Source organism: Talpa europaea, assembly GCF_964194135.1.
Source record: "Talpa europaea genome assembly, chromosome: 2".
Lineage (NCBI taxonomy): Eukaryota > Metazoa > Chordata > Mammalia > Eulipotyphla > Talpidae > Talpa > Talpa europaea.
Window position 1 is genome coordinate 156,979,246 of NC_140068.1, and position 13,520 is coordinate 156,992,765.

General features: G+C 69.1%; 1 protein-coding gene across 1 annotated transcript; it reads left to right on the plus strand.

Moving 5' to 3' along the window:
* Window positions 1-976: 976 nt before the first annotated feature.
* On the plus strand, window positions 977-13,520 carry LYRM4 (LYR motif containing 4; the record flags this gene model as incomplete). Its single annotated transcript, XM_084228277.1, has 3 exons — window positions 977-1,062; window positions 7,600-7,720; window positions 13,353-13,520. The coding sequence occupies 3 exons, from the start codon at window positions 977-979 to the stop codon at window positions 13,419-13,421; spliced, it is 276 nt and encodes a 91-aa protein (XP_084084403.1). The 3' UTR covers window positions 13,422-13,520.

A 13,520-nucleotide genomic window follows, 5' to 3' on the forward strand; every position in this document is an offset into this window, starting at 1 on the left:
GGCGAAGCCCGTTCGCTGACTCGGGGTCCTGCGGGGGTACCCCCAGGACTACCCCGGGATCCTGGGGGCGCACAGAGGCCGGTCCTCGGGCTCGGGGCACGTGCGGGAAGCCTCCGGCGAGAGCTCGGGACCCGCCCCCCGGCCGGGCCGCCCCCGGGCGCGCGCCGGCCCCGCCACGGGGCGGGGGACCCGCAGAGGTCAGGGGGGCCGGCCCGGCGGCGTCCGCCGGCCCGGGGCGCGCCCGCGTCCCGGGGACCCGGGAGTTCGCGGCGCCCCGCCCCGCCCCGCCCCGCCCCGCCGAGCCCCCCCGCGCGCACCTGCAGCCCGGGGGCCCCCGGGGCCCGCGCCTCCGCCCACGCGCCGCGCCCCGCGCTCACCGCCGCCGCCGAGGTGTCCGCGCGGGCGTCTGGCAGCCCGCGGCGCCGCGATCGCGCGGGGCGGGACTCCCGGCCGGCCGCCTCAGGGCGCGCCTCCGCGCGCGCCGGGCGCGGCCATCTTGCGGGAGGGGTCCTCGGCGGGAGGCCCCGCGGCCGGCCGCCCTGCGCGGAGCCGGAGCGCCGGGGAACCCCGGGCCGGCCTCTCGGGCCCCCCGCAGCCCGCCCGCGCGCGCCGCCGGCTCCTCGCACTCGGGGCCCGGGGCCGAGCGGGGCGCGCGCGCAAGCCGAGGGGAAGCCCGCCGGAAAGCGCGCGCCCGCTCAGGCGGCGCCGAGGGCAGCCGCGGGGCGGGGCGGGGCGGCGGTCACCCGGGCAACGCGGCCGCCCGGGGCCTCGCGGCGCTGCGACGGCGCGCGCCAGAGTCGGGCCCGGACACCGCGCGCGCCGCGCGCTCAGCCCCAGGCGCTCGGGGTCGGAGCCGGCCCGCCCGCCCGCCCGCCCCGGCCCGCCCCGGCCCGCCCGAGCCGCCCGCCCCGGCCCGCCCGCCCGCGCCCCGCCCGCGCCCTCCGCGGCCCGCCCGCCCGCCCGCCTCCCTCCCAAGATGGCAGCCTCCAGCCGCGCGCAGGTGCTCGGCCTGTACCGGGCCTTGCTGCGGGAGAGCCAGCGCTTCAGCGCCTACAGCTACCGGTGAGCGGCGGGGCCGGCGCCACCCTGCGCGGAAGCGGGGGCACGCGTCCCCGCGCCCACTCGGGCTGCCCGCCGGGACCGGGCTGGCCCCGCTCACCGCCTGTCCACGCCTTCCCCGGGCGTCCACGCCTTCCCCGCCGCCTGTCCACGCCTTCCCCGGTGTGCACTCCCTCCCTGGGTGTCCACGCCTTCCCCGGGTGTGCACTCCTTCCCCGGGTGTCCACTCCTTCCCCGGGTGTCCACGCCTTCCCCGGGTGTGCACTCCTTCCCCGGGTGTCCACTCCTTCCCCGGGTGTCCACTCCTTCCCCGGGTGTGCACTCCTTCCCCGGGTGTGCACTCCTTCCCCGGGTGTCCACGCCTTCCCCGGGTGTCCACGCCTTCCCCGGGTGTCCACTCCTTCCCCGGGTGTCCACTCCTTCCCCGGGTGTGCACTCCTTCCCCGGGTGTCCACTCCTTCCCCGGGTGTCCACGCCTTCCCCGGGTGTCCACTCCTTCCCCGCTGCCTGTCCACTCCTTCCCCACCACCTGTCCACTCCTTCCCTGGGTGTCCACTCCTTCCCCAGTGTGCACTCCTTCCCCGGGTGTCCACGCCTTCCCCGGGTGTGCACTCCTTCTCCAGGTGTCCACTCCTTCCCTGCTGCCTGTCCACTGCTTCCCCACCACCTATCCACTCCTTCCCCACCTATCCACTCCTTCCCCACCGCCTGTCCACTGCTTTCCCACCGCCTATCCACTCTTTCCCTGGGTGTCCACTCCTTCCCCACCACCTGTCCACTCCTTGCCCGGGTGTCCACTCCGCCCCCACCGCCTGTCCACAGCTTCCCCACCACCTGTCCACTCCTTCCCCACCTATCCACTCCTTCCCCAGGTGTCTACTCCTTCCCCACTGCCTGTCCACTGCTTTCCCACCGCCTGTCCACTCTTTCCCCACCACCTGTCCACTGCTTCCCTACCACCTATCCACTCCTTCCCCCCGCCTGTCCACTCCTTCCCCGGGTGGAGCTGCATGGCCCGTGGTGACCAGCCAGCAGCGTTTGTCCACAGGCTGGAGGCCCACTCTGCACCCCCCTCCCTCTGTCCCCTTCCACCCCCACTCCCTAGCGCCCCAGCTCGCCCAGCGGTGGTGCGAATTGCTGCCCTGCCACAGGAGAGCGGGTCTGTGAGGAGGGAGAGGGAAAGGCCCAGGCCCCTGTCCGTCACCTCCTGCGCCTCAATCCCCCAGAGCGTCACCTCCGCCCGCTCCTGAGCCCTCGGCCCTGCAGGGCCATTGTTGGGGGAGAGGATGTCCTGAGCAAACCGCAGGCTTCGGGCAGCCACCCCACTCCAGCCAGACCCTGGGGACTACAAATCCCAGGGCCCCCAAGGGGAGGGGGCGGACCTGAGGGCGGAGTTAGGCGGCCATCTCCTCAGTCTGCAAATAAAGCCAGCCCTGTTAGTGGGCTGGCTCTGCTTGGCTCTGCTCTTGGCCAGGCGGGCTTGGTCTCTGCGGGTCATTTGGGATTCCAGGTCGGGGGACCCCGTAGGACGCACTTGAGACTTTATCTCCCTCTTTTCTCCCTGAGTTGTACATTTCCACATCCCGCTTACCTTGCAAATAATCCTGTTAACCTTTTGCGTGTGCCTGCAGCGTGAGGCCCTTTTAAGTGCGCGTTTTAAAACACCGTTTTATATCAGGGTTGCCCTGTAACACCACAACTCTCTGCCTTTTTGATTTGGCGTCTCCTATGAACTACCTGATCTCTCTGAGTCGCAGCCATGTTCCCCAAGGAAAGTCGCAGCAGCTCAGCTCTCTGCGCCAGTTCACTTTGGGTGACTGGCCGGTGTCAGGGCTGGGGTCCCGGCGCAGAGCCCAGCACAGGAATACTGGTGAGGTTTTAACAACAAAAGATACAACCTGCTGTGCCACAGGGCCTCCCCGGTGGCGCAGCAGATTGAGCGCAGTGCTGTGAAGCTGCCTGCTGCCTCTGCAATGCCGGTTCGATTCCCAGCTGGCCAGGGAGCTGCCCACATGGCGCAGCAGACCTCTCCTGTCTCACCCACTGCTCCCCACAGCAGTGCTTTCAGTCCTTCTGCCTGCTCTGCTCCCCACTCTGTCTCTGGTGAATCCTCTCACCCTCCCGCACTCTGGCCTGTACCCCAGTGCTTGTACAAATAAATGAATGAGTGAATGATACTAACCATAAACTGAGCCCCGCGGACTGAGCTGACTCTGACAAAGGGACCCATGAAGTGTGCAAGGGAACAAGGGGAAACAATCACTTTCATTGCAGTCTGGGAGAAATTTTTGGCCAGTGAAATAAACGGAGAAGAAACACAAACTGGGAGTCAGGGTGCAGGTCCCACACTGAAGACAGGGCGGGGAGAGCGTGGATGTGCGAGCTCCCAGGACACCCAGCCTGGGATGGGTCACGCCTTCTCAGCACTTCAATTTTTTTTTTAAAGATTTATTTATGCTCACAAGAACTGGGTACAGGCCAGAGGTGCGGGGGTGAGAGGACTCACCAGAGACAGAGCGGGGAACAGAACAGGTGGATCTATTGAAATCCACTGCTGAGGGGAGCAGCGGGGAGACAGGAGAGGTCTGCTGCGCCCTGTGGGTAGCTCCCTGGCCGGGGATCGAACTCGTGCTGCAGTGGCTGCAGATTGCTTCATAATGCTGACACTTAACCCCTTGTGCCACCAGGGAGGCCACTCTTTAAAAAAAAAAAAAATTTAGGGCCTCCCCGGTGGCGCAGCAGTTGAGCGCTGGGTTGCGAAGCTGCCCGCGGCCTCCGGCGCCGGTTCGATCCCCGGCTGCTCCCCGGCCACTGGAGGAGGGTCCCGCATGGCGCGCAGACCTCTCCTGCCGCCTGCTGCTCCCCTCAGCAGTGTCCTTCGGTCCTTCTGCCTGCTCTGCTCCCCGCTCTGGCTCTAGTGTATTTGTAGAAGAGCTGGGGTGCAGGCCAGAGGTGCAGGGGGTGAGAGGACTCCCCAGAGACAGAGTGGGGAGCAGAACAGGTGGATCCACTGAAATGCACTGCTGAGGGGAGCAGCGGGGAGACAGGAGGGGTCTGCTGTGCCCTGTGGGTAGCTTCCTTGCCGGATCAAGCTCAGGCTGCAGCAGTGACAGCCTGAGACTTGACCCCTGCACCACCAGGGAGGCCCCTATTTCAATTTCTTGCTTGTAAAAGTAGCCTGTTGGATGCGCCCACCTCGATGGACCCTCCTTTTCTAAAACTGCACTGGGGAAATGACTCCTGAGCCAAGCGAGGAAATCTATACGTGGAGGGGTTCAGGGAGCAGGCGCTGTGCAGGGACGGGGGGAGGCAGAAATCACTGCGGCCTTGGGCAGGCGGGCATGGGCAGTGCGTGTGCACATGGGCCTCTGCTAGTATGCACACCCAGAACGCGGTGTTCAAGTGTGAGGGTGAGCTTTTGCACCAAGCTTGTTACCCACGTGTGACGTGTCGTCCCAGGGAGCCGGGTCATGTTCCACCTGGTCTCTTGAAGCCGTGGACCTAAAGAGCCGGGGCTCCCTCCCTGTGCCCCTTGTGTAGTCACGGCTGCTCGTGAAAAGCAGGTCCTGGGGTCACTCTGCCTCCCTGTGAGCTGACGCGAGCAGACGGTCCCAGCTGGCCGCCTCTCCCCACCGCGGGCGGGTCCCCCGGGTTCCCGCCTGCCAGGTGTGCGCCCGTGGCCGGGCCGAGGCTGTGAGGCGCCCAGGTGGGGCCGCTGTGGGCCCTGGGCTCTGGCCGCCTCCGCTCACCCGCGACGCTGACCGGGGTGGGAGGTGGAAGTGGACGGTGAGTCGGGGTGACTGGTTGGTATTACAGGTGTTGGGGGGGTGCTGGCGAGTTGGGTGATGGTAGCGCCTGCAGGTCACGGGGCAGTTTCTATGATCCAGGCGGACGGGTAAAGGGGAGTCCTGGAGCCTTCGGTGGCTTTTTCAGGCTTTTAATGATCTTTGTCCACCCATTTCAGCGAGGCGGCCAGGCGCCAGGCACGCAGGCCGGGAGGCGGGCAGGCCCCCTCAAACCCCGGCGAACTCCCTCGCCTGGACGCCGGGTCTTGCCGCCGCTGTTCCCAGCAGGTCGGGGCTCCGGCGTGAGTCACGGGGGCTCACTCCGCAAGTCTCGCCCCGTGCGTGTCCCCGCAGGAGCCTGGACAGAGCGCCCCCCGCGGGCCCGCTTCCACGCAGGCTGGGCCCCGAGTGGGCAGCATTGGGCCGCTGCGCCCCCCACTTCCTACCAGCCCAGCCCCGAGGCTGCGTGGGGTCCCGTGGGGTCACGCGGCACAGCTGGACCTGCTGCTGCCAGCCTCCCCACCCTCCCCCGCCACTGCAGGCGCCTCCTCCGCGCCCAGGCAAAGCCGGTTCCCAGGCTGCGGAAGGCCGGCGGCCCTGCCGCTAACAGGCCGGGAGCGTCCACGGTGCAGCTTTCCCGCCGCTCGTGGCGTGTTTCGGGGAGATGGTCCGGCTCACGGGGAGAAGCAGGCCTTCACGACCGTCCGCAGCCTGAATTCGGGTGGGGAGAGTAAGGCGTCCTTTCCCGCTCCGGCCATCAGGGAAGGCGTTTGAAAGTGGTTCCATGTCAGCGTCGCTGCTGATTCATTCACTGGCCCGGGTTTTGTGGCGGAGTCTGCGCCGCAGGGCTGTGCACCTGCTCCTGCTGGGTCCTCGCTGCTCCCCTGGACGGCTGGAGGGGGCTCAGGCCCTGTGCCTCCTGCTGCTCCCTTTGGGGGGGAGGGTTTCTGCCCCTGCTTGTTCTCAGTTGCCCTCACCTTGAGATACCCAAATCCCAAGTGGCGTACTCAGGGCTGGCGTGCTCTGCCCCTCAGGGAGAGCCTGAGGGAGGGCGGCTGCAGCGCCCGTCTGTGGCACCCAGAGCGTGCGGGCCTCCCTTGGCGAGTGTCAGCGTCCTGGCAGAGGGCACGTGCGTGTGGCCACGCGTGGATGGGGCGGGCCATGGCCCCCCGCAGCCCAGCTGTGCTGGGGGCCTGGACCGCTCCTGAGGTCCCCAGGCCCGTGCATCTCTCAGCGGGTCACCTTGGCCTCCCTGCAGGTCACTGTGGTCAGCGTGGCCTCCCCAGAGCCCGGCAGGGCGGTGGGCCGGGGCCTGCCGCGGGCACGGGGGCATTCAGCTCCCCCCTGGCGCGGGTTGCGGCTAGCGGTCAAGGGCGTAGCGCTCCCTGCTCTGGTCCCCGCCAGTGCTGCGGGCCCCTGGCCGCATGCGGGCCGCCTCGCCTGTGTGCCCGCGGCGGGAGCTGGCGCCGACCGGCCGCCTCCGCCTCCGTAGACTGGTTTGCGTCTTGAAAGATCTGGTGCGCGACCAAACGCCGGGGCTGTGTGAGAGGTGTTAGCTGCAGGCTTGACTTGGGCGCCCCGGGGCGCAGGGCACCGTGCACAGCCTCTTCAGGGAGGCTGGCCGCAGCGGCTCCAGAGCGCCCCCTCCAGGCCCGCATCCGCCCCAGCGCCGCGCTTCTCCCGGGAGGCTGGCCGGCTGCTAAGGGCCCGGCCTCTCTCAAAATCTGGCTCCTTGGCCGTTCCGTGGAGTTGCTGCTCTAGGGCCGAGGAGCCTGCTCTTCCTTCTCGCTTGCACGTCATTTCTTTGTGTTGTGTTAGCGGCTCCTGCTTTCTGCAAGCGTCCTTGACTGTTAGCAGACGCTGGGGTCACAATGTGAACCCCACCGAAGGGGCTGCCTGGGGGTAGCAGGAGGCGTGAGAACGACGTCAGCAGGCCCGGACATGGGGCGGGAGGCACGGAGCCAACCCGGAGCTTTGCTTGGCCCCCCTCGCGCTCTCCTGCCTCCCTGCGGCAGCCGCATCTGCTCAGATACCCCGCCCTGCCCCGTCTGGGCCTCAGCCTCGTCTTGCAGATGCTGCCCCGCGGGGCCCGGCTGGCTGCACCCGCCTCGCCGCCGGTCCCCAGCTTCTGGAACGTGTACCCCAACCCTCTCGCCACTCCCCCGCCCCTCGTGACCTTGTCCTCGGAGGGTGGCGCGGAAGCACCGAGGACAGCGCACTCGCTGTCTTGGCTGATGCCCCTGGGACTTGGTTTTGTGTTCTCATGTTTAACTTGTTTGACACATTCTGTAAACTCTGCTCCTATCGTCTCGGGGTGCTCTTCCGCCCCCCCAGCGTCAGGGCCGCACCCCCGCCCCCACCCTGCTCTCCAGCGGCCGCCCCTCCCCTCGCTGCCCCTGCGCTGCGTGCCTCGGCCGGGCGCGTCTTCCTCACCGTCTGGCAAATGGTTTCTCGGCACGAGGTCGATCGCGTCAGGCCCAGTGACCGCGGGCGACTCCAGGAAGGCGGCGTCCTCCCTGGGTGTGCTGCGCCGCGCTGGTGCCCCGAGCTGCTCTCGCTGTCCAAGGCGGGATCCTTGGGGCCAGCCTGGCGCGCTGTCGGCGGGGCGTGGACGAGCAGGCCGGGCCTGTGTGGGGTGCCCCGGGGGGTTGCCCGAGGGGTGGGAGCAGTCGGCCCCAAAGCGGAAGCTTCTCCGTCCTGTACGCCCCTGGCTCTGGCCACGCTGACGCCTCCTCTCGTCCCTGACCCTGTCCAGAACCTACGCCATCCGGAGGATCAGAGACGCCTTCAGAGGGAACAAGGACGTGAAGGACCCCGCAGAAATCCAGGCCCTAGTGGCCAAGGCCCGGCGGGACCTGGGGATGATCCGCCGGCAGGTAAGCGCCGGTGCGCAGCCTCCCCGGCACGCCCTGCCTCCCGGCACCCTCGCTCACGCCCGCTGGCTGGGACCGAGCCCTCCGCTGGCCGCGTCTCCACCAGGGCTGCAGCGGGGAAGCCGCCCGTGGGGGGCGTTGTGGACGCGGGCGGGCGCGTGGCCTCTGTGCCTCCTCGTGCCCCACAGGCCCGGCTGAGAGCGCGGCGCCTTCCTTGGGCACGCGGCCACTTCGGGGACATCCAGGCAGTGCGGCCACGCCGGGGTGTGAGGCCCCGGGGCACCAGCCCCACCCGGGACCCCACGCTGGTGGTATCCACACCCTTGGTGCACCCAGTGCCCTGGACTGAGCCTGCCCTCCCCAGGCCGCCCCCCCACCTCGCCTCTGAGCACGTCTTCCTGGCCTGCTGCTTCCCGAGCGTGTGGCCACGGCCGGTGGGCACCGTCTCCATCCGGTGTCTCGTCAGGAGACGCCAGCGTGACACAGATCCTCGCAGCTCCCAGGCCTTCCCGGGAGACGGTGGGCGGACGGGGGAAGGGGCGGGGGAAGGAGGGCTGCAGGCACCAGCCCCGGCCCGGCGCCGTGCTTCACCTCGGCCGGTCCAGAGGGAAGCCGCGTCGAGCTGCAGCTTCTGTTTTGTCAGAATGAAGCCGCGTCCGTTGCCAGAGCCGCCCTTCGGGTCCTGGCGCTCCTGCCAGTCTTAGAGCCACGGCCGGGCCGCGCTGGGCCTCTGAGGACAGGCGCACGGGGAGGCCCGCAGGGCGGAGCTGACGCCGCTGGGTGCGGCGGGCACGGGCGTCGTGGCAAGACCTTGCCCTCCGGCCGCTGGTGACGGGGGCGCCCTGGTGCCTCCGGCCCGGCCCCCAGAAACCCTGGCCGTCTTCAGCTCAGCCCGTCCAGTCTCCACAGCTGCTGCTGCCGCCGCCGTGTGCGCCCGGCAGCTCGGGGGAGGCGGCTTTGCGGGTGTAGCTGACGTTGAGGGTAGAGCCGAGCAGCACAGTTTGGCGTGGGGGGGCGCGTGGTGCCTCCAGTTTCGTTGTTCTTTCTCGAGCGTGGCTTGGCCGTTCGTGGTCTTCTGTGATTCCGTGCAGATCTTGGGGTGTTTCTTCTTTTTCTGTGAGGAACGCCAGTGGGATCTCGATGGGTGCACAGCTGAATCCGTGCAGCGCCTTTGGAGCAGCTCTTGGAGCAGCTGCCCGTCACTTGAGAGCTGGCTCCCGTGAGGCCTGCTGTTGCCTCGTGACTGACGTTCTGTTCTGCCTGTGTATTCAAACCCCAGCCCTGTGCTCAGAAACACTGGCGGTGTCTGGCACATAGCAGGCCCTCAGTAAATGCTAAATGTGTGGCGAAGAGGCTTCAGACATGACACGACGTGATTGCAGGTCCTTCCCGTCCTCCTTTTCTGCGTGGCCGCGTGGGCCAGTGGCGCCTCCATGTGTTCGTCTGGGCTGTGGTGAACTTAACAGGGGAGGACGGCGACTCCGAACACATTGACTCCTTCAAAGGGTGGCATCTGTCACGGAGCTCCTGCTGCTGCCCACGCCTCTCAGGCTGGTCCTGAGTGCCGAGACGCGGCCAGGCCCAGGCGCGCAGAGCCGGCGGATGCGCCGGGCCCGGGTCTGCCGCGCGTGCTGGCCGGGCAGCGGGGCGGCTCGGGGCAGAGGGCCGTCCCCTCGCCTCTGGCAAGTTCATGTTGAATGAAAGGAGGCCAGGAGGGCGAGCAGCCATGAAATGGGCTGTTACCCGTCTGCACAGCTCATCAGACGGGGCCAGCAGATGCCCCCATGGGTCGGTCACGCGGGACACAGGTTTCAGGAAAGCGCGCGAGAGCAGCCGGGCGTCTGGTGCTCCTGCCGTGCGTGGCGTGCCCCAGGCCCCAGGACAGGCACGCTCTGTGCAGTCAGGAGACAGACTCGTCGGCAGTCAGGAGGCCGCCTCGCGGCCCAGCCCCTGTCACCTCGGCCACCGTGTGCCTACCTCTGAGCAAGGTGCGTGCCGCGCCTGGCCGGGCCCCGTGGACTGACACCGCGGGCGTGCCGCGGGGAGCACCGGGCCCACCCTCGCTGGCGCGCCCTCCCGCCCATCCGCCTCGTGCTCCTCCCGCTGCCCTGCTGTTCCCGAGCCATTGGCCCTGACGTTTTCAGCACGTTTGCAAAGATCCAGCACAGACTCTCACGTGAGCGCAGCGCCACGCCGCCTCCCGGACACCTGTCCCTGGCGCGCGGGTCTCCTTAGGCAGGAAGCACAGTCCCATACGGGCTGCTCCAGGTACCCGTCGGTTCACCTGCACGCGCGGCACACCCCGCAGGAGCCACGAGGCCGGCACACCGTCAGCTACCCCTGAACGCCTCGGCCGCCGTCCCTCCCCCTCAGCCCTCTGCCTTTTCTTTTCAGTCTCCGTGAGGTTTCAGCCTCAGAGTCGACGCCCATTGCCCTGGGTCCTGTCCTCACACCAAGACAGGCGGCGCCCTAGATGCCAGGACACCCTCTACTCCTCTGACATGACCACATGAGCCCGAGCAGTGATCCTCAAGGCCTGAGATCACTGGCCGTTGAGCCTCCGTGGGAACGTTGTGCTTAATTGCAGCCTTTCCTGCCCGCTCGCTCGGGCGCCCTTGGACACGCCCCCGCCCGTTGGCTCATCTGCGCTCGTCGTGCTTGCTGACAAAGACGCCTGCGTTTTTCTCGTTTCTTCCCGAAGACACGGTGCGGGATGCGCTTACCTGTTTTCTCTTCATAGCTGTGGTTTAAGAAGAGCCAACTGTCGTAAACAAGCAAACCCAAAGTGTGTGCCTCATCCGTTGCTAGAAACCCAGTGCGGGGCTTCCTCCAGAACCCTGGCGCTCTGGACCAGAGCCCAGGGACGAATACCCAGGCAAGCCAGCGCGTCCTCCAGTGAAGCGGCGTTGAGCACTGTCTGAGTCAGCTGTGTGTGTGTGTGCGTGTGCGTGCGTGCGTGTGCACCCAACAACTTCCCGACAGCGGGCAGAAGGTGAGTTGTGCTCACCATCCAGAGCATGACCGCATGCACACGACATCCGCATGCACACGACATCCGCATGCACAGGACATCCGCATGCACAGGACATCCGCATGCACAGGACATCCGCATGCACACGACATCCTCATGCACAGGACATCCGCATGCACAGGACATCCGCGTGCACAGGACATCCGCATGCACAGAACATCCACATGCACAGGACATCCGCATGCACACGACATCCTCATGCACAGGACATCCACATGCACACGACATCCACATGCACAGGACATCCGCATGCACACGACATCCGCATGCACACGACATCCACGTGCACAGGACATCCGCGTGCACAGGACATCCGCGTGCACACGACATCCGCGTGCACACGACATCCGCGTGCACAGGACATCCGCGTGCACAGGACATCCGCGTGCACACGACATCCGCGTGCACAGGACATCCGCGTGCACACGACATCCGCGTGCACACGACATCCGCGTGCACACGACATCCGCGTGCACAGGACATCCGCGTGCACAGGACATCCGCGTGCACAGGACATCCGCGTGCACAGGACATCCACATGCACAGGACAGCTATTTTTATGATGTGTGTCGTTTGCTGAGCAGGTGCTAAATGCCATTTCCGATCTACAGGGAGCAGCACTTAAAAAGGCAAAAGGGGGTAAAATGACTTGAACACTAGAGACGAGCCAGCCCACGACAGAGCCCTGAGAAATCGCCGCAGGACCTAGTGCCTGCAAAGCAACAGACCTGCAGCCTGAGCTGTTGGGCTGCCGGGGGCGGGTGCGCTGGGGGGGCTGGGCTGGTTGCAGAGGGGCTGGGCTGGGCTGAGTTTTATGCTGGGTTGACTGAGGATTGGCCTGGACTGAGTCCGGCCGTGTGGGGTTGGCTTGGCTGGGCTTAGGCCGGCGGAGTTGGGTGGGTTTGGGTGGAGTCATGGGGGGCCGGCTTAGCAGTGGGGTGGGTGGAGCCGGCTGGTGGGCGCGGTCAGGCTGGGCTGGACAGGGGTTGGCTGGGCTGGGTTAGGCTGTGGGGTTGGCTTGGATCCTGCTGGCGGGTGGAGGAAGCTCATGACAAACGAGACGAGCTTTAGGGGATGAACCGGAGCAGGCCTGGGGAGAGACCCCGTGGGGGGGGGCAGAGCAGGCAGAAGGACCGGGGTTCACTGCTGGGGGGAGCCGGGCGGCAGGAGGCAGGACAGGTCTGGCCATGCGGGTAGCTCCCTGGCGGGGCTCCAACTCCTGCTGCGAGGTCCCTCATCACCCATGGGCCTCGCCGGGCGTGCCGGTCCCTCCAGGGACGCAGCTTCTGCGCCTGGTTGACTTGCCCGGCTGGGCTCCCGCGACGGACCGGCAGCCGCGGCCTCCGACGGGGCGGCAGACGGGGTGGGGTGGCCGCGGCGAGCAGGCCTCTCGGGGCGCCCTCCCGTGCTGCGGGGGAGCAGCGGCCGGGAGCGGCTGCCCGGAGCCGGGGCCGGGCGCCCCTGGGGTCCCTCCGACCTCGCCCCCTGCGGGGTGCGCCCGGCCCCCGCCCTCCAGCCCTGGCTCAAGGAAGGGGTCCGGGGAGGGCAGGGCTCCCGGAGCCCCGGTCCGGCCGAGCCCCCCGGGGTGGGGTCACGCGGCAGGTGGGGGCCCCGGGGTCTCCTGGACCCCTGCCGCGCCCCGGGCTCCCGGGGTCTCTCCCGCCGCCGCGGCTCGCCCCGCGCCGTCTCTTCTCTACTTTACTAAAGATCCGCGCGCGCGCGAGGGCTGGGGTGCGGCCAGGGCGGGGGGGGGGCCCCCGCAGCGGGCGAGCAGGGCGAGGCAGGGCGGGGGGCCTCGGCGGGAGCTGGCGCGCGCCCCCGCCCGCCCCGCGCCCCCTGCGCCCGCCCGCGCGCGGCGCTGAGCCCCCCGAGGCGCCCCCGAGGCGCCGTGGCTGCCCCGCCCCGTCGGGCCAGGACGCGGCGGGCCTGACCGCGCAGCCTGGGGGCGCCCCGCGCCGGGGAGGGGAGGGGAGCGGGCGGTCCCGGGGTCCGCGCGGAGGCCGCGTCTCCCGGGCAGGGACCCCGGCCTGGCCGGGCTGGGGGCGGCAGCCGAGCGGGGAGCCCTGCCGGGACCCCTCGGGCTCGCGGGCCGGGACCTGCCGGCGCCCGCCAGTGCGGGGCTCCCGGCAGGTGGTTCCGAGACGAGACGCGCTTAAGGGGCGGGCGGGGCTCCCGGCAGGGGCGGGGGCCGGCTGGGGAAGGACCCCCGGGGGCGCCGGGCTCCTGCGCTGCTGCCCGGGGCTGTGACGGGGCGGCGTCCCCGGGCCTTGCGGTGCCGGGCGGGGAGGGCGCGGCGGGGCGAGGGCGGCGCGCGGGGCCCGGCCGCTGCTGACCCCCCGACGGGCCCCTGGGCCCCACCGGTGCGGGGGGGGGGGCGGGCGGGGATTCGCCGCCGGTGAACCCGGGGCCCGGGGCTGGCCCCAGGCGGAGGCGGCCGGGGTTGGGCCGGGCCTGAAGAGGACCCCGGACGCTCCCCCGGGCCTGGGCGAGGCCCCGAAGGCCGGCCCTTGGGCCCCCGCGCCCCCACAGCCGCCTGGGGACGCGCCGCCCGCCCGGGGCGGGGACGGGGGTCCCAGCTGCCCGCCTGACCGCGTCTCCCCGCAGGTGCACGTCGGCCGGCTGTACGCGGCCGAGAAGCTGGTCATCGAGCAGCCGCGGGAGCCCCGAGCCTAGCCCGGACGGACGGACGGACGGACGGACGGCCCCGCGCCCCGAGCCGCCCGGCGACCCCGCAGCGCCCCGCCCCGCCCCGCGGACGTCCTGGCCCCCGAA